The 21205-nt window shown below is 34.3% G+C and overlaps 1 protein-coding gene across 3 annotated transcripts in view; it reads left to right on the forward strand.

Annotated features, from left to right (window-relative positions):
- The window catches only part of LOC145268365 (protein Smaug homolog 1-like), a 100474-nt gene that overhangs the window by 15155 nt on the left and 64114 nt on the right, over positions 1 to 21205 (forward strand). For all 3 annotated transcript variants that reach the window (XM_080123911.1, XM_080123910.1, XM_080123909.1), the window contains exons 2-3: positions 9883 to 10478; positions 15419 to 16054. In XM_080123911.1, the coding sequence (XP_079980037.1) occupies positions 10274 to 10478; positions 15419 to 16054 (841 nt within the window). In that variant the 5' untranslated portion in view covers positions 9883 to 10273. The remainder of the gene's footprint in view (positions 1 to 9882; positions 10479 to 15418; positions 16055 to 21205) is intronic.

A 21205-nucleotide genomic window follows, 5' to 3' on the forward strand; every position in this document is an offset into this window, starting at 1 on the left:
TTCAGATGCTGCACTTCTATTTCTTGTTCTCTTTCAGTGGAGGAGAAATCCTTCACGATTGAGACAATTTTTATTTTTGTACCTTTTCTCCACGTTAAAAAACGACCTGGGTGTCTAACTCTGCCCCGTGGGGAGGCATAGTAAATAGGTACATAAGAACTCCAAAACTGATGAAAGTATTTTAAAAAAATATAATCCACAGATACATGTCTTCCAACTATAAAAAAAAATCAAATTTATTATCTATTATAAAAAACTATAAATGACTAACCGCATAATCAAAAACATTTTGCAGACAAATAACTTGCTAGAGAAAAAAAAACCCAATATACTTTACCAATTTAACTACCCATTAGGAACATGTATCTCTAAAATTGCTAACTACAAACATGTTGTCATAAAGACTAACTCTCCACCTCTCCGACACCAGTTCAATATCGCACTACTTAAAAAAACATGGCTGCCATCATTCCGATGTTTTGAAGAATCATGGTTGAAAATACTAAAGTCTTACAAAGCGATAATAATATAGATTGAAAATACTGGAAGCTTTATGTATATAATGACAAAGAAACCTCAGATAAATTAATGTAAATTACGAATGTAGTTGAAATATTTTAAAATGCTTAAAACATAATTTTTATAACACAATTTTAAGAAATAATATGCCTGAAGATGATGGAAGTATTCCAATCAAAAGCGCTTTCTAAACAAACATACAGATCCAACCTAAATAATTTTGAAAAATAAATACAAAAAGAATTATTCGGAGATTGGAGAAAGTAAAAAAAGATGGTGAAACAAAAGAATTCCGTGCTTTTTTGTCTTAATCTGTATATTTCTATATAATTTTTCAAACATTACCTTCTTTTGAATTTTGAAGCTTTTAATTTTGTGCTAACCAGCAAAATTATAGTTAGCCTGTATAAAATTTCTTTTGCTAATCATTTTCCTCTGAAGGAAAAAGCCAAAGTTTTGAAACTCCATAGAATAAGGAAATAATTAACTTTACCTTGCATATGAACAATGTTATAAATCATAATTTGCAAAATTTTAACTCTCTTCACACACACACACACACACACACATTATATATATATATATATATATATATATATATATATATATAATTATTTTTTTACTATAATAATTAAATACCTACAGACACTAGTGTTTCATCCTTTCGGGATTCTTCAGTGCAGGGTGTCACAATTACTACCAGTCGAACGATTCGAACCCCGCGACACGAGACATCTCTGGCTCGATTAGCGGAGACCGTATCCATTCGGCTACCATTAATCGTGTGAAATAGCGTTGAATTTTAAACATTTTAAATTTAAATGTTCATTACGTCAGACAGACAGTGATCAAGTCGTTATACGACGATCTACGCATAAGAGCTAAATTGACCGACTTTTATTCAACAGAAAGTGCTCAACTATAAGAAACGTATTTCTTAAAGGGGCTGTCATAATTATTTTTTTACTATAATAATTAAATACCTACAGACACTAGTGTTTCATCCTTTCGGGATTCTTCAGTGCAGGGTGTCACAATTACTACCAGTCGAACGATTCGAACCCCGCGACACGAGACATCTCTGGCTCGATTAGCGGAGACCGTATCCATTCGGCTACCATTAATCGTGTGAAATAGCGTTGAATTTTAAACATTTTAAATTTAAATGTTCATTACGTCAGACAGACAGTGATCAAGTCGTTATACGACGATCTACGCATAAGAGCTAAATTGACCGACTTTTATTCAACAGAAAGTGCTCAACTATAAGAAACGTATTTCTTAAAGGGGCTGTCATAATTATTTTTTTACTATAATAATTAAATACCTACAGACACTAGTGTTTCATCCTTTCGGGATTCTTCAGTGCAGGGTGTCACAATTACTACCAGTCGAACGATTCGAACCCCGCGACACGAGACATCTCTGGCTCGATTAGCGGAGACCGTATCCATTCGGCTACCATTAATCGTGTGAAATAGCGTTGAATTTTAAACATTTTAAATTTAAATGTTCATTACGTCAGACAGACAGTGATCAAGTCGTTATACGACGATCTACGCATAAGAGCTAAATTGACCGACTTTTATTCAACAGAAAGTGCTCAACTATAAGAAACGTATTTCTTAAAGGGGCTGTCATAATTATTTTTATACTATAATAATTAAATACCTACAGACACTAGTGTTTCATCCTTTCGGGATTCTTCAGTGCAGGGTGTCACAATTACTACCAGTCGAACGATTCGAACCCCGCGACACGAGACATCTCTGGCTCGATTAGCGGAGACCGTATCCATTCGGCTACCATTAATCGTGTGAAATAGCGTTGAATTTTAAACATTTTAAATTTAAATGTTCATTACGTCAGACAGACAGTGATCAAGTCGTTATACGACGATCTACGCATAAGAGCTAAATTGACCGACTTTTATTCAACAGAAAGTGCTCAACTATAAGAAACGTATTTCTTAAAGGGGCTGTCATAATTATTTTTTTACTATAATAATTAAATACCTACAGACACTAGTGTTTCATCCTTTCGGGATTCTTCAGTGCAGGGTGTCACAATTACTACCAGTCGAACGATTCGAACCCCGCGACACGAGACATCTCTGGCTCGATTAGCGGAGACCGTATCCATTCGGCTACCATTAATCGTGTGAAATAGCGTTGAATTTTAAACATTTTAAATTTAAATGTTCATTACGTCAGACAGACAGTGATCAAGTCGTTATACGACGATCTACGCATAAGAGCTAAATTGACCGACTTTTATTCAACAGAAAGTGCTCAACTATAAGAAACGTATTTCTTAAAGGGGCTGTCATAATTATTTTTTTACTATAATAATTAAATACCTACAGACACTAGTGTTTCATCCTTTCGGGATTCTTCAGTGCAGGGTGTCACAATTACTACCAGTCGAACGATTCGAACCCCGCGACACGAGACATCTCTGGCTCGATTAGCGGAGACCGTATCCATTCGGCTACCATTAATCGTGTGAAATAGCGTTGAATTTTAAACATTTTAAATTTAAATGTTCATTACGTCAGACAGACAGTGATCAAGTCGTTATACGACGATCTACGCATAAGAGCTAAATTGACCGACTTTTATTCAACAGAAAGTGCTCAACTATAAGAAACGTATTTCTTAAAGGGGCTGTCATAATTATTTTTTTACTATAATAATTAAATACCTACAGACACTAGTGTTTCATCCTTTCGGGATTCTTCAGTGCAGGGTGTCACAATTACTACCAGTCGAACGATTCGAACCCCGCGACACGAGACATCTCTGGCTCGATTAGCGGAGACCGTATCCATTCGGCTACCATTAATCGTGTGAAATAGCGTTGAATTTTAAACATTTTAAATTTAAATGTTCATTACGTCAGACAGACAGTGATCAAGTCGTTATACGACGATCTACGCATAAGAGCTAAATTGACCGACTTTTATTCAACAGAAAGTGCTCAACTATAAGAAACGTATTTCTTAAAGGGGCTGTCATAATTATTTTTTTTTTTACTATAATAATTAAATACCTACAGACACTAGTGTTTCATCCTTTCGGGATTCTTCAGTGCAGGGTGTCACAATTACTACCAGTCGAACGATTCGAACCCCGCGACACGAGACATCTCTGGCTCGATTAGCGGAGACCGTATCCATTCGGCTACCATTAATCGTGTGAAATAGCGTTGAATTTTAAACATTTTAAATTTAAATGTTCATTACGTCAGACAGACAGTGATCAAGTCGTTATACGACGATCTACGCATAAGAGCTAAATTGACCGACTTTTATTCAACAGAAAGTGCTCAACTATAAGAAACGTATTTCTTAAAGGGGCTGTCATAATTATTTTTTTACTATAATAATTAAATACCTACAGACACTAGTGTTTCATCCTTTCGGGATTCTTCAGTGCAGGGTGTCACAATTACTACCAGTCGAACGATTCGAACCCCGCGACACGAGACATCTCTGGCTCGATTAGCGGAGACCGTATCCATTCGGCTACCATTAATCGTGTGAAATAGCGTTGAATTTTAAACATTTTAAATTTAAATGTTCATTACGTCAGACAGACAGTGATCAAGTCGTTATACGACGATCTACGCATAAGAGCTAAATTGACCGACTTTTATTCAACAGAAAGTGCTCAACTATAAGAAACGTATTTCTTAAAGGGGCTGTCATAATTATTTTTTTACTATAATAATTAAATACCTACAGACACTAGTGTTTCATCCTTTCGGGATATAATATCTCATAGCCCACCTGCTTAGCATAAACAATTCAGGTTATCATTGATTGTTGGGACTTGGATTGAAACATGACTCTTGTTTTGAGCTGTGCAACAGATTTGAACAGTTATCTCTACACTGATGATTCCACAAGGATGAAACAATAATCATTTGTTGTAGCCCTCTTATAGTCGGATGTGCTAATGCAACATAATACAGGTCATCAAATCATAGAGATAAATGCATGATTATTTAATAATAAATAGTTATCTACATATGTATACATTTCATCCTTGTAGACTCATCAGTTTAGTCAAACCAGTGGCACAGTTCAAACCTCCGAAATAAGTCATCTTTAATTCCAAAGCAAGAGATGTCTCAACTTATTAGTCATTTATGCCTATGATTTGATGACTTGTATTACTTTTCATTAGCACCTCTGACCAAAATATGGCTACAAATAATTATTTAATAATAAAATTTTATCTAGAGACATGTTTCATCTTTGTGGGATCATCAGTGTAGATAACTGTTCAAATCTGTCGCATAATTTCAAACTCTGGACAAAAGTCACATTTAACCCCAAGTCTCAATAATCAATGATGCTAACCTGAATCGCTTATGGTAAGTAGGTGGGCAATGATAGAAAATATATGATGTTGACCATCTTACAATTTATTCCTTTAAATACGTTGACATGCTTAATTCTTGACAGCACCCGTTGTGTGGTGCAAAATGATTCATTTAATTATTATATCAATCAATTTCACAGATTATAAACAAATTATGATAAAAAACATTAAAAAGGAAAATCCTATATTAATGTGAAGAAAGATTAATTAAAAATAATTAAATAACAATTAAAAAAATCATAGTTAATGTAATTAATATGCATTTAATTATCAATAAAATAGTAATTGAAAAAATTATTATACATTTAATTAAAATGTTAATAGAATGATACTTTATATGTATATAAAATTTAGGTCTTATCAACAAATGTTATTACCAGAAACAAAATTTAATATATTAAGTAATTATTTTTTTTATAAAATTAAATAAATACATAGACATATGTTATAGATATTATGATTATTAATATTATCTAAGTAAATATATATTATAATATTATGAAGACTCTGGTTTCTCCCATTCCATTCAAAGGTCACTTCTTGGACAAACAGGACGAATATAACATGGTGATGCTCCACTATGAAACCCTAAGTTATAGATTTTCCAGATCGCATACTGGTCATGAAAGCACAAATGCATGGTGAAGACCATTGTGTTCACCGTTACATAAGTTTAGTCCTAGGTGATTCCAATTTTAGAACACACACGGAAGCTCAATAGCGTGGTCTTGATCAGTTCCACGATGATGGAATTGATGTATGATTTCTGTATTCGTTGCCTCAACAGTTGTTCACAGGAAAAAAAAGCGAACAACTCGAGTCACCAGGAATATGCGTGTTGCAGTTTGTGGGTGATGGATTGGTTGTCCCTCTCTCCTACTTGCTATCTCCTGAAAGAAATTACTCCACTTGGTATCATTCGTTTGTGAGTTAGTCACGGATTCTATACAAAACAAATAATTGACTCCAGACGTAAATCTTTGGGTTTTCGTTCATGAAGATTAATCTATAATATAAATCTCACCTGTCTGTATTAATGTATGCATGTATTTTTGTATGTCTAGCTAAAACTTTGACAGAGGCAACAGATTTTCACGAGATCAGTATCGTTTTGAGGCTCCACCCTTCGGATGACAAATATCGGAAAATTGGACAGAAACATTAATTCCTTCACCCTTAACTGGGCACTTTTCTACTTTTTTTGCCGATATTTTCGAAAGTCATCCCCTTGTTTCGATTGACTAGCCTTAATTTAAACCTTCCCCACTTCCGGTTTGGTGATGGACACAACAGCAAAGATGTCACTTTTTTTTTTTTTTTACATTCTTTTCCTCCTTTGTGATACAGTTTCAAGCCTGGCTGCCTACTACCACTTTTTTTTTCTTTTTTTTTTTTTTTTTTTTTTGCTCAACCACACACTTCCAAATACCCAGACAACGCCAGGCATCCAGCAACAAAAACGGTCCCCTCGTCACGACGACCGGTTCTATGCATGCGTCAGATGACGTCATGACTTGATTTACTTTACTTGAAGAACTGACTAAATTTCATGTACGTCGCGTTAGGTCAGTTGGTTAGCGTGTTGGTTCATTATCTAAACGTTTTGGGTTCGAATCATGGTGTGAGATGTTTTTTTTTTTTTTTGTTTTTTTTTACAATTTTTTAAATTTAAATATTGAACCAGTGTTATTTAAGCAATTTTTCACGTAACGTTCGTTTTTCTGTTTTGTTTTTTTTACTTCGCTTATTCTTAGCGACACCCAAAAACACCTGGGTACCCACCAATCTTTTAAATTTTAATATCGAAACAGGCTTATTTAAGCCATTTTTCACGTGTTCGTTTTTCTGTTTTCTTTTTTGTTTTTTCAATTTTTACATTTAACATCGTTCGTTTGCCTTACGTTAGTTTTTTTTTCGATGTTTTGATTACCCCCCTCCCCCCGCTTAATTAAAACGTTTTCTTTTTTTACTTCGCTTATAACAAACAAACCTGGTCATTGACATTGACTAGTCTATATATATAAAAGGCAAAATGTGTGTGATCATTTCGTGTATGTCTGGCAAAGGCTTTTCTCGCACACGGTCCCGGGTTTGTTACTATCACTTACAACTGTGTATATAGGTCCTATATAATGATATCTAGGAATTGGGAAACCGCGTAGCGTATAGATTTATTTACGTCGATTTTTACAAAATTATTGTTATTTTGGCTTCTCACGTGTTGATTGGGCTTTTTAGTATAAATAAAGTGAAACTAAACTCAAACGGACGTGTTCGCGGCATTGCGCCGGGAAAAACGTCCAGAAGCAATCAGCTTTGATCAATCTTGTATATCAGACAGTCAAATTTCGATAAACAAACTCAGACGCTGCGTGACTTCTATTTGACCTTCTTAATTAGGTCAAATGGAAGCAGCAGAGTTAACTTTTATTGCGCACGCCTCTTTTTATAGTTAGATAAATAAATTCCAACACGCCTACACTGTATGTCGCGGTGGCCCAATGGTAACATCGCACAGTTTTTTTTTTTTTTTTCACACATTAATTTCCAACTCAAAGGAACGGGTTCGATTCTCATACTCACCTACCCAAACATTTTTTTTTATTATTAACCCCCCCCCCGAGTTTTGATTTACCTCAAGACACCCGGGCATCGCCGGGTACCCCCCCGCTAGTAAATATACAAAAGCGAAAATGTGTGTATGTATGTGTGTTTGTATGTCTCGCAAAAACTTTCCACATGGGCCATGGGTTTTCACGAGTTCGGTATCATTTTGAAGCTCCACGTCTTGGACGACAAATATAAAAAAATTGGGCAAAAACATTGATTCCTTCATTCTTAACGGCTTTTTTACAAGGAGGGGGTGAAAAAAAAATGGTATCTTCATGACAAGATTTACGCATGCGTCATTACGTGCAAAAGATGTACATTGAATTCGTTTTAAATGTTATAAAAACCGACCTACTTTCATCCACGCGTCTGTAGCGCAATGGGTAAGTAATAGTATCGTTATCTAAAGATTTCAGGTTCGATCCCAGTTATCAGATATACTTTTTTTCTTGATTTTTAAACATTTAATATTGAAACAAGGTTATTTATACCATTTTTTTTCGCTTTTCACTGTTTTTTTTTTTTTTTTTTTTTTCCTTTTTTTCCTTTTTTTCCCTTTTTTTTGGGGGGGGGTTGTTTATACGATTGTTTTAAAGCAATTTTACGTCCGTTCATGACGAGGTCGGTTCTACGCATGCGTCATACGACGTCGTAACCTGATTTAGTTTAAAGCTCAGTTTAGAGTGCTGAGTCATTATCTAAACGTTTTGGATTTGAATCGTGGTGTGAGATGTCTTTCTTTTTTTTTTTTTATTTTTTTTTTATTTTTTAAATTTTAATATTGAAGCAGGGTTATTTAAGCCATTTTTCACCTGTTTTCAGATTTTTTAACGTTTTTTTTTTTTTTTAACTTAGGTTTTCATTAACACACCCGCCCAATCACACACCCAAAAACACCCGGGCAACGCCGGGTACCCACCGATTTTTAAAAAAAATTTTAATGTTGAAACAGGCTTATTTAAGCCATTTTTCACTTTTTTTTTGGGGGGGGGGGTATTTTTCAGATTTTTTAAAGAAGTTTTAACTTTTTCTTTTTTGTTTTTCCAATTTTTACATTTAACATCATTCGTTTGCCTTACGTTAGTTTTTTTTTCGATTTTAACTTTTTTTAATTTAATATTTAAAAATATTTACTTCGCTTATTCTTATGTTTTGATCCCCCCCCCCCTCCAACCGGCCGACCACACACACCTTGAAACACCCGGGTACCCCCCCCCCCCAGTAAAAGATAAAATAAAATGCAATTGCAAATTCTTTCCCAATTGTCTGATTTCGTAATCATGCCCATATGCATTTATTTATTTTAATAAATTGATGGCTGCTATTTCTTTTGATGAGTTAAGGGCAGAATAGATTAATTGATTAATATAATAATTAAATGAATGATTTTGCGCTACGAAACAGGTGCTGTCAAGAATTGTGCGTGTCAAAGTACTTAAAAGAATAAATTGTAAGATGGTCAGCATCATGAAATTTGGGATATACTTTTTGTCATTTATTTTTGATATGCTCTGTTATTACATTGAGCTTCATAAATTAAAGGATTGGTATAAATAAAAGGTGAAACATAATTGAAAAAACATATTTCAATAGAAGCATATATATATACTACGAAAACATGCTCCCTCCATATTTGGATTATTCTGATGACTACCGTTTCTCATCTTGAGTATTATTCTCACAATATTTCAGCATGGAACCTCAGACCTTCTTTGAGTCTATCTTGTTAAACTTAGAGAATCTTTCCGTTGAATTCTCAGAAACTGTATGAAAATTTTAATAGAGCCCTTTCTTTAATTCATAAGGATAACATATTTTTGTTCCCTCAGCCATGGCCGGATAGAAGTCTTAAGCAATTCACAATTGTATTAGTATCACCTACGCTGAGGATTGAATCTTCAATCTCCGGAAGGGTGTCACTTAGAACTGAATTTTATTTATCCGTTACATAATCATAGGTAAAATAATTTCTCAGGGAAGACAATAGAAGTGGTCCAGAATCTTTAAATGGCCTCATCACCGAAGGTGGTTATGGTGGTCTGATCTTGAAAATTTTAAGATATATCCTATTTTGATGAAATTTATACCATATGTATTAACTTTGCCAAAGAAGACAATGGGAGTGATCCTAAATCTCCTGCTTTAAGGCAGCTACTGAACCTCCTTTAAAATTTCAAATAAGTAATTCATCCTTTGTAACTCTTAGTTTTAATTATTTGAAATCTTCAAAATACCAATAAAAATAATTGCTTATAGTGACCCCCAGAATAAATGTATTCAAAGCCATATTTTAAAATGAAGAAAATCTATTTTGCAAACAAATTCTGTTTCTTTACATTCTTTTTTTTTTTTTTTTTCTTTTTAGGTATTTAATGGACCTAACCGATAATTAATCACAGTGACCCAGATGGAATCGAAGGAAAATCTTTGTGTCTTTTGATTCCGTAAATATTTTCACCAGTTTTGAAACTCATTTGATTGTTTGGATTTTTAGCATCTCAACTTCTATAATAAGACAAAGAAATATTGACTATACATATATATATATATATATATATATATATATATATATATATATATATACATATATATATATATTTATTGAGAGTATACAAAAACAATTAGGCTTATGTATGTCGTTAAGATCGGGTTGACAATACCCGTATTTGCAGCTATGGGAGATTTCTATACACATGTGAAGCGATGTGTCGATCGATGGATCTAAATGCCCTATTTAGGGGTCCATATGCGACAAGATGAAGTCGAATATGTTTCGTGAACAGGTTAATACGGTTTCGAATTGGTTTAAAAGCTGGAGTGACTGTGAGCAGACGGTTGCGCTGTACTCGTTACTGAAAAGACTTTCACCGACACAGGTGAAGTTCATAGCCCAAGTTCTCGAACAAGGAGCAGCAGAAAACTCCCAGGTTCAAAAACTTGAAGAAGAAGCTAACAGCTCAGGTAAGGGAATCACTTTTTTTTTTTTTTTTATTGTTAGGAAATACCTTTCATCATAACTAATTTTTTAATCTTTTTTTTTTTTTTTTTTTTGTTACATCGTCCCCAAATCAAATGAGGCATATTGTCACTGAGATGTAAGGAGCTACTATGATTTAGGGGCCAGATTTATAGTTGGGAGTCTAAGTGGGGAGTTGTGCAGCAAGATGCTTGTTCTCATTACATTTAAATTTCTGTATGTTGGTACAGTCAGGGAAACGGAGCAGAAAGTGAATTCCAAAGGCAAGCAGTTTGAAGAAAGATGCTATCAGAGTAGAAAGCCTTCAAGCATCTGAGGATCTCTATAGTGAATAGGTCAAGGATGTTTACATTGAGGAGACACCAATGCATCAAGTTTGTCAGAAGTGCTTGTAAAACATACAGGAATGCGACATTGTGGTAATGGGACAGGGGCTAGAGCTTTGTAAATAGTGTGGGGTGTATTATGTTAGATACTCTTTCTGTACCTTGTCTAAGAGGAAGGTGTTACTAGTTGGTGTACCAACCCAGATATGACAGCAATACAGTATGCGTGAGCAAATGGTGGCCTTTTAGAGATGTAGGATACTCGCAAGTGTAAGGAGTTTTTCTAGCCTGGTAGAGTGAACTCCACTTCATTATACCAGTCCTGGCAGTATTTTCTATGTATTTATTGGTCCCCTGACAAAGGAGGGGTTTGGACCTAGTAATTCACTTCTGTTCGTTTGTTTGCACTTTTCCAATAACCACACCTTGGATTTAAAAAAAAATTTTTGCACAAATATTAGTCATGATACAAGTAAATTTTTCACTCGTGGAGGAGGAGCCCCCCCCCCTCCCCCCATCCTCATTGCTTGGTTTGTTCCAATTCATATCACTCTCTTCCTTTCTCATAGTATAATGTTTTACATTATTTTTTTTAATTATAGTTAGTCGTATTAGAAATAGCAGCAATATTTAGTTGCAGTTTCATCAGCACCACGATGATGATTGTTTTAAATGCTGCATTTGTTGAACAGCTTTTGGAAATGATCTAAGCTGGTGCTCCATTTCTAAACTGTTCTAGCAGTTAATTAACCCCCAATTTTTTTTTTTACCCTATGTAATCTTTTTTGGGGAGTAGTATACTTTTTAGGCTATTATGGGTCGATTGAACTTGGGGTTACATATGTTTACACAATTACTTGCTAGTTGAACTTAGTGTTAGTGGTAAACAAAATTTTGTTAACTGCCCTAAAATGTTATAATAGCCTGAAAATAATTTGTGTTGTAAACTCGTATAAAAAAAAAAAAATGAAAATCACATTAGAATTCTCTATTAACATTTGAAAATTACTTACAGAATTTGAGAAAGATTTATAGCAAGAAATATGTATGCAGAGCAGGAGACTGTTGGTATGTTGAAAGAATGTGAGTTCTTGGGTTAGATGTGAAACAGTTGAGGTATCAGGGTCAGTTGGCAGGGGAAAGCCACAGAAAACATGGTTGAACATAAGGATGGGCTTCAGAGAAAGAGGGATGAATCGAGAGCTGACAATAGAGAGTTTGGAAGCCAATTTCTTAAAGTCATCCAACAAATACCAGGTTTAAATGGGCGCTAAACTGAATATGGTGCTGATGAATATAATAATTAAATTATCTGAATATTACAGATTTTTCTTTTAAATTATTTTGTTTCTTGCACAATAAAATATATATTCTCAACTCTATCATTAACGCTGAGTCTGTTTTTTTTTTAATTTTTTTTTTTTACGTAGGAATCACCACTTATCAAGGCCCGAAGGCCACTCAAGGATAAGGGATAATGAGTATATAGCAATCACTGAGACAACAGTGTATTAATAGTTAGTGGTGGAAATGAGATAGAAATGGATTATTTAGAGGTGGGGGGTGGCTCAACAAGAACTTGTTTACATTGGACTTGAAGATGATCATATTGTAGTCAGCTGGAAAGCAGGTAAACGGAAGAGAGTTCCACTGATGGGCAGTTCTAGGAAATAATCTTGTTCATGGAATTTAGATTTAGTCACAGAGAGTGGGGGAACTGTTGATGGTCATTGTGGCTCGACAAGTGTTTTTATGAAAGTTTGACAAAGCAGGGAACATAGATTAAAGCTCAGACAAGCACTTACCATGAAAATAACGATGGCCTGCCTCTGATGCCATTGTATAAAATAAGCTTTTTGGCAATCTTCTATAATATTGGGACACATTCAATTATCACATTTGTATCCTTTGTTTTATTATAATGCAATGCTTTTTTTTTTTTTTTTTTTTTTTTTTTTTTTACTTGGGAGTCACCACTTAGCAAGGCCCGAAGGTCACTCGAGAATAGGAGTTAATGAATGTAAGGTGGTAGTGTAGTAATTGTGTAAACTGGGTAGAACTTGATTATTTATGGGGACGACTCAACAAGAACTTGTTTACATGAGACTTGAATGCTGGAATAACTCAAAATGGGAAATCATTTTACATAAAATTCTAAAATAATTTTTGTTTATATTTCACTAAAGTTTTTTTTTCAAGGTTTTCATACATAATTGCCTACAAAGGTAGAATCACATATTCTGAAGAGGTGGTCAGATGGAGGGTGGTGTTTAATAAATCTACAATAATACCAAAAAAATATTGTAATATATTCATTTTTAAACACTCTTAGATTGTGACTTCAGTTTTTTGTACATAAAATTCATTACAATTCAGCCTTGAGTTTTAACTTTTCTTTTAATGAATACATGGCAATTTTTAAGGAATTGTAGCATACTTATGTACATTTACTGCAGATTATTTGAAAACCATCAATTTCTGAAAATTTTCAGTAGCATATTATGGTTTCTTGCACAAAAATACACTTAGATGGCAAATTTCATTGCTTAATCTTGTGTTTTAACAAAGATATAACATTTTTACTGAAAAAGTAGTGTAAAAAATGTGACAAAACGCATATGGTCTTAAAGAGGGAAAAATATCCATTGCGTAAGGCACAAAAATAGCCATAACTTTAATTTTAATCGGATTTAAAAAAAAAAATTAAAAAGATTCTTTCTTAACTCATCAAGCTCTTTCTATGTATACCATTATTGAAATATCTTAAGCCATTTCAATTTTTTTATGTGTATTGCTATTTTGGAATTCCCTCTTTGTTTCCTGTTTCCCTGACTGTATTAATGTCCTGAAATTTAAATATGTGTTCAACTGCATACATAGTATTCCTGTAGGTGTAGCTCTGCTTAGTATCCCTTTATGTTCAAGTGGTAATATGCTTTGTTTGGAGTGGATAAGATTAAAAAAAAAAAAGCCAAGATCTTTTGTCTCATTAGCTGAAATTAAGAGCCACGTCTGAAGGAGAACCCATTGCAATATGGCAGCATTTATTGACATTAAGATTGTCAGTTTTTATTTTTTTAATATTTTAAAAATATTCAGTACTTATTTAGAATTGCACTTAACAAAAGTACAGACAAATCTTTATGATGTAGGAGATATGTCACAGAAAAAAAAAAATATTTAAAAAATAACAAATTGATAAATTTTTTTTTTTTTTTTTTTTTTTTTCCGGTGTCGGAAGCTACCATATTTTTTTAGAATGCATGCATTAAATTCAAGGGGGCCACCATACTTTTTGGTCCTGGATATGACCTTAAACTATATCCGATGGTGAGGCCCCAGCTTGTGGGCTTTGGGGAGTGTGGAGCCACTCTTAATTGCCATTGCTCCTATGCCCACACAGGGTCCCAAGTATGGGTTAAATAGAAATTGACTTGAAAAAAAAATATTCTATTAAACTTTTTCTTCAAAATCACTGGATTCGGCATTAAATGACCTAAAAAAATGCCATAAAACAAAAACAATCAACCAACCATATTTTTTTAGGATGCATTAAATTCAAGGAAACCACCATTTTTTTTAGAATACATTAAATTCAAGGAAGCCACCATGTTTCTTTTAAATTTAAGGATTTCAACTCAACTACTGAGATTTGTTTGTATTAAAAATTTAAAAAACTTTAATTGCTAGAAGTTGTAAAATATTTTTTTTTTTTTTGATTAAAAACAAAACTACTTGATCAATTTAACTTTTTGGTTCTGTGACAAGAACATCAAAGATTTTTCTATATTTTTTTTTTTTTTAATTAGATGTAATTCTGAATAAGCGCCAAATATTTTTGTAATATTTTCAAATAGATTTTGATATGGAAAAGTTTTATTGATATTTTTAATATTTAGCATTTTTTTTATTTAATAGTTTACTTTTTTTAATATGTAATATTTTTAATATTTTGTTTATATAAACTTAAATCTAATTTATTATTTTTAAATACTTTAATATTGAAAAACATATTTTTGGATATTTACCATTTTTGTTGTTGTAATTTTAATATTTTTAAAATGTTTTTATATTTTTGAATATTCTAGTTTTTTTTTTGTTGTTTCTTTCTAGTTTATTTAAATCAAGCATTTTTTTTCTATTTTTGTAGATTTTTTAGTATTTCATATTTTCCATAAAATAATCTTGAATTTTTCTCTTTGCATCTAAAATTCCAGTAGGAAAATGCAAAAAAAATATTTGTAAATAAATCTTTCACAGTCATATACAGCATTTTTGCACCATGATACTACTAGTTGAATATAGTGTAATAGTATTTAATATTTTATGTTATATAAATTCAAATAGTATTTAATATTTTATGTTGTTATATAAATTCAAATAATATTTAATATTTTATGTTGTTATATAAATTCAAATAATATTTAATATTTTATGTTGTTATATAAATTCAAATAGTATTTAATATTTTATGTTTTTATATAAATTCAAATATAATTTATTTAATATTTAAAAAAAAGATTTATTTTTAATGTTTTTCAATATTTAAGAAATATTTTTTTATATGTATAAATATTTCTAAAAATCCATTTTAACAGATTACATCAGCAAATTATCTAGTGAACCGAAAGAAACAGCCGTAACCCAATTGCTATCACATCTGCCACTTCTCCGGACGGGCAATGCTGAAGCAAAGACAGCTTATCTTAAGCTAATTCCGCAGGTTCTCTCCTATTCCATCGACAATGGCGTTCATATTGAAGAAAGCCGTCAGCTTCTCTCATTTTCACTCATCCACCCGGCCATCACCTGTGAGGAGCGATCGCAGTTCACAATGTGGTTGGGCTATCTGGAAGAACGCTTCAACTACAGCATCTATCAAAATCGGCAAAACAACTTCCAGTCGCAATGCAATTTCCCGAACCGTGAAGAAAGCTTACGGCATCCACAGCATGTCATAACGCATCTCAATCTTGCAAATAAAAGCTGCGTCAATGGTTGGAACGAGAGATCAGCAGCATCTGATGCTATGCAAAAACTGACGTTAGACGGTAGCTCAACGGAGCGGCTTATTCCACTTAATTATTCCAAACCAGGTGCTACTCAAAATAACAACGCCAACAGCAATAATGCAGACCGAGGTTCACAATCTCATACAGTACAGGGAAAATTAACAGGCCACGCCCCACTGCATACCACATCCTCGGCCCCGCCAAATATTTCATCAGTGCAGGGTAAATATTTCTTTTGCATGTATTACTATTTGTTATTGTCTTTTTCTTTTTTTTTTTACATAGGCATCACCACTTATCGAGGCCAAGAGGCCACTCGAGGATAAGGATTAAAGAGTGTACAGTAGAAATTGGACAATATAGTAATCGTTAGTAATGGAAATTCGGTAAATTTATTAACAAGTGAGACGGCTCATCAAGAACTTGTTTACGTTAGACTTGAAGACAACAATATTGTAGTCAGTCGGAAAGCAGGAAAACGGAAGATAATTCCATAGGCGTGCAGTTCTAAGAAAAAAGCTTTGCTCATGGAATCTACGTTTAGATTTAGGCACAGATAAAGAGTGGGGGGAAACTAGTGATAGTGTTTTCTGCTAGACAGGTGTTTCTTGTGAAAGTTTGGCGAGGGGGGGGGGACCATAAAATGGAACTCAGCCGAGCACCTGCCATGAAAATAACGATAAAGCAGAGACAAACTCGCAACATCTCTTCTATGAGATAGAGGTTGCAGGGAAGAGAAAAGGACATCCCCTACAAGGCCACAAAGTCTATTTTGAACTCTATCAAGGCAGGATAAGTCCTTTCTAGCAGCTCCTGGCCAGATGTGACAACAGTACTCCATCCTTGGACGTACCTAGCTCTTATATAGATAGAGAATTGCATCAGTAGTGAGATATCTACTGGATCGATAGAAGGATCCCACCATTTTTCCAGCGACCTTGGCAACGGATTTAATGTATGTGTTCCATTTAAGATTAGGAGTAAAGGTCAAGCCAAGAAGCTTGTCAAAACATGAGGCCTCCCCAAGACGAGAGCCATTCATTTCAATTGATGCCAGATGGGGATCAGAGCGTTGATGATGTAAAGATAAAAGCTTGGTTTTAGATGCATTAAAAGTAACAAGTCACCTCTTTCCCCATTGTATCACATGCTCAAGATCAGAGGAGAGAGAATCAGAGAGAACTTGGTCATTTACAGCCTTAGATGTGCTACCATAGATAGTAGGGTCATCAGCATAAATGTCTACAAATGATGTAAGGATGTGATTTGGAAGATCATTAATATAGATCAGGAAGAGAGTTGGGCCCAGGATGGACCCCTGAGGGACATGAATATTAAGAGCTTCTGACTTCTGGCCATCAACCACTACTCTTATGAACCTATCAGAGAGAAATGATTTAATAATTGAGAAGACATTTCTAGCTATACCATAGCTGGAGATCTTGTGAAGTAAACCTTTATGCCATACTCTATCAAAACCTTTGATATGTCAAGAGCAATTGCCCTAGAAAAGTAGCCTCTGTCGAGAGATTCGCTAATCCTATGAGATATAACTGTAAACACATCTGCTGTAGATCTAGCAGAACGGAAAGCATATTGAGTGTCACTAAGAAGGTTATTTTTGCTGAGATGGTTGATTACTTATATATTTAACACAGATTCCAGCAACGTACTCATGACGCACAGGAGACTTATTGGCCTGTACTGTGAGGGAGATGAGCGATCACCTGAATTCTTAAATACGGGGCATACTGATGAGATTTTCCAGGGTGATGGGAAGCAATTCTCCTTAAGACAACGTTTAAACAGTTTTGTAAGGATGGGCGCTAGTTCTGGTTTAAGTCTTTTGAGTACTATAATTGGAATACCGTCAGTGCCAGTTGCTTTACTGAAATCAAGGTTTTTGATTGGCTTGGCAACATCACGTACAGATATTTGTATATCACATAGTATGTTTTCTGATACAGGAGGAAATATTGGAGGTTGGTAGCCTTGGTCGCAAAGGTTAGAATTAGCTGCAAAGTTCTTGGCAAAGAGTTTGGCTTTGTTTGATGCTGATGAGATTATCTCAGGTCCATTTATGAGAGTTGGGATAGAGCACACACTTCTGTTCAGATCCTATTTGCTATTTGCCAAAACTGGTGGGAACCAAGCTGCTGCTTGGCTACTTTGGACTTTACGGACTGAGCATACAACTCTCTTGCATTCTTTATTACTTTTTTACAGTGGTTGCTGGCAGTCCTGAAAGCAACTTTAAATGACGACTATACTATTACTTCTATTAATAGTGGAGATTTGGTATCTGTTTCTTTCTTTCCTCTTGCTCTCTTATTTTTTTTTTTTTTAACTTGGGAGTCATCACGTATCAAGGTCTGAAGGCCACTCGAGGATTAGGATTAATTAATGTAAGGTGGTAGTATAGTAATTATTAATGGTTTAAATTGGGCAGAATTTAATTATTTATGGGGACGGCTGAAGAACTTGTTTACATTGGATTCAAAGACTATCATGTTGTATTCAACTGGTAAGCAGACCAGCAGAACAGTGTTCTACAAGCGGGCAGTTCTGGGAAAGAAGCATTGAATCTGCGTTTAGATTTAGACACAGATAGAGTAGGTAAAATCATATAGTGGTTGTAGCTAGTCGAGTGTTTTTCGTCAAAGTTTGGCAAGTGGGGGACCATAAATTGGAGTTCAAGTGAGCATTTGCTATGAAAATAATGATAAAGCAGAGAGAGGCTTGCAATATCTCTTCTGTTGGAAAGATGTTGCAGAAGAGGGTCATCACTTATTAGGTTTTGAACATGGTTATCAAGACTGGATTAGGCATGCCCAGATGTGACAACAGTACTCTATTTTAGGGCTTACCTGGCTCATACAGAGAGAGGATTGCATCGGCAGTGAGATACCCAGTGGAGCGATGGAATGATCCAACCATTTTTTCCAGCGATCTAGACAAAAGATTTGATGTTCCCTCTTCTTTCTTTTCCTCTTTTTATATTTTACTTTCTTTCTTTCCCTCCCTTCTCTCTTCCCACCTTTCCTTTTTTCTTTATCTCTCTTTCTCTATTTCACATTTTTCTTTCTATCTCCCTCTCACGCTTTCTCCTTTCTCTTTCTCCTTTCTCTCATTTCCTCTTTTCTTCTTTCTATTTTATTCTTCCTCTATATTTCTCTAGCTCTTTTTCTTTCCACCTTTCCTTTCTTTTGTTTTTGCCCATCTTTCTCTTTCCCTCTTTTCTTTTTATCTTAGCCTCCTCCTCCTCTCTCTTTTCCTCCTCCTCTCTCTTTTCCTCCTCCTCTCTCTTTTCCTCCTCCTCTCTCTTTTCCTCCTCCTCTCTCTTTTCCTCCTCCTAATAATTAAGATTTGGTATTTGTGTCTGAAACCTCACCTATGCTATGTGCTATCAATTTTATTGCACTTCTATTATAGTGAAGATTTAGTATCCATCTGAAACTGCCACAATCCTAACAAATGAGATATCCTATCTCTGTTTGAATTTTAATTTTATGTTCAAACAAAAAAAGCTTGATCTTGATAACAACCGATAATAATAAAAAGAAAGGAATGAATACTCTCTATGCAAATTAAAAATTTTTTAGCAAAGAAGCAATAGCTTAATCTTAATAATTACTGATAATAAAATTACTTCTATTACTAATGGAGATTTTTTTTTTTATCTGTACGTCTGAAGCTAAACTAAACAATAACTTCTGTTACCACAAGACCATTCTCCCAGGTATTACCTCCTCTTTTAGTTGACTTCCTCCTTGTGGGAAGGGATATAGTATTGTATCTTTATTGACATGAGATCTTGAGATCATTATTCCAGGCGTTACCGTTTCCTTTGGGAACATGTGTTATCTTCTCCTTAGGGACGAGAGATAGTATAGTACCGTTCCATTATCAAAGTATGTTAACATGAAGTTGTTATAGTCAGCCGTTATTCGCAAACTAAACACTTAGATTATTTATACTAGCGAAAACATGTGACCAGCTTAATCTTTATAATAATAAAAATAAAAGAAAGAGTAATTGCGTACAAATTTAAATTTTATGAGCAAAGGAGAGCTTTAATTTTAATAACTAATAAAAGCAATAATCGGGTATGAAAATTTAAACTTACTAGACCCCCTCCCCCATTCCAAAAATGAAAATGTTTTTTTTTGTTTCCCGACAAAACGGGGCTGGACCTGTAAATTCATCCTTGTCCGTCCGTTTGTCTATCCGCACTTTTCTCAATTACTATGCCTTGGAATGTTTTGAAATTTTGCACAAACATTAAACATGATATGAGTAAAAAAGTAACAGAATGTATTTTCCAGGAAAACTCCGGTTGATCCCCCACCCTCCCCGGGGGTGCTTTTCAGGTCCAAATGGCTAAAATTGACACTTTTGTGCTTATTATTTCTGAAAAGTTGTAACTAACTGATTTCTATAAAATTTGGTTATCTTTACTTCGTAATAACTCTTGGGTGTGCGCCAGGGACTCTTTTAGGGCTAATAAAAACACTCCATTTTTGGGACTATTTTACCATATTTTTCCAAAATTTTCTGTGTATGTCTATTTAGCAGTTTTGCATGTTGCTGAACTCTAATTTAAATATCCGGAGGACTTTTGGTGCTAAATGGGAGTTGGGGCACCAAATGATAGTCATTTTTTTTACATGGTACAAAACTCAAATTTATATGTTAAGGCCTAAAACTGCACTTTTTGTCCATTTTCACCAGGATTTGACATACATTGGCTAAAAGTTGTGAATACAATCTAAAATGAGTACAATATGAAATGTGTTTTCTTGTTTTCCTTTTTTCTGTTTTTTTTTTTTACTTTTCCTTTTCTCTTATTTTTACCCTTTTTCGTTTTTGTTTTTATTTTTTCCTTTTGTTCGCCTTTCCTTTTGTTCGCCTTTCCTTTTGTTCGCCTTTCCTTTTGTTCGCCTTTCCTTTTGTTCGCCTTTCCTTTTGTTCGCCTTTCCTTTTCTTTGCCTTTCCTCTTCTTTGCCTTTCCTCTTCTTTGCCTTTCCTCTTCTTTGCCTTTCCTCTTCTTTGCCTTTCCTTTTCTTTGCCTTTCCTTTTCTTTGCCTTGCCTTTTCTTTGCCTTTCCTTTTCTTTGCCTTTCCTTTTCTTTGCCTTTCCTTTTCTTTGCCTTTCCTTTTCTTTGCCTTGCCTTTTCTTTGCCTTGCCTTTTCTTTGCCTTGCCTTTTCCTTGCCTTTCCTTTTCCTTGCCTTTCCTTTTCCTTGCCTTTCCTTTTCCTTGCCTTTCCTTTTCCTTGCCTTTCCTTTTCCTTGCCTTTCCTTTTCCTTGCCTTTCCTTTTCCTTGCCTTTCCTTTTCCTTGCCTTTCCTTTTCCTTGCCTTTCCTTTTCCTTGC

Source organism: Euprymna scolopes, chromosome 43 (assembly GCF_053919585.1).
Source record: "Euprymna scolopes isolate OS-2025 chromosome 43, ASM5391958v1, whole genome shotgun sequence".
Lineage (NCBI taxonomy): Eukaryota > Metazoa > Mollusca > Cephalopoda > Sepiida > Sepiolidae > Euprymna > Euprymna scolopes.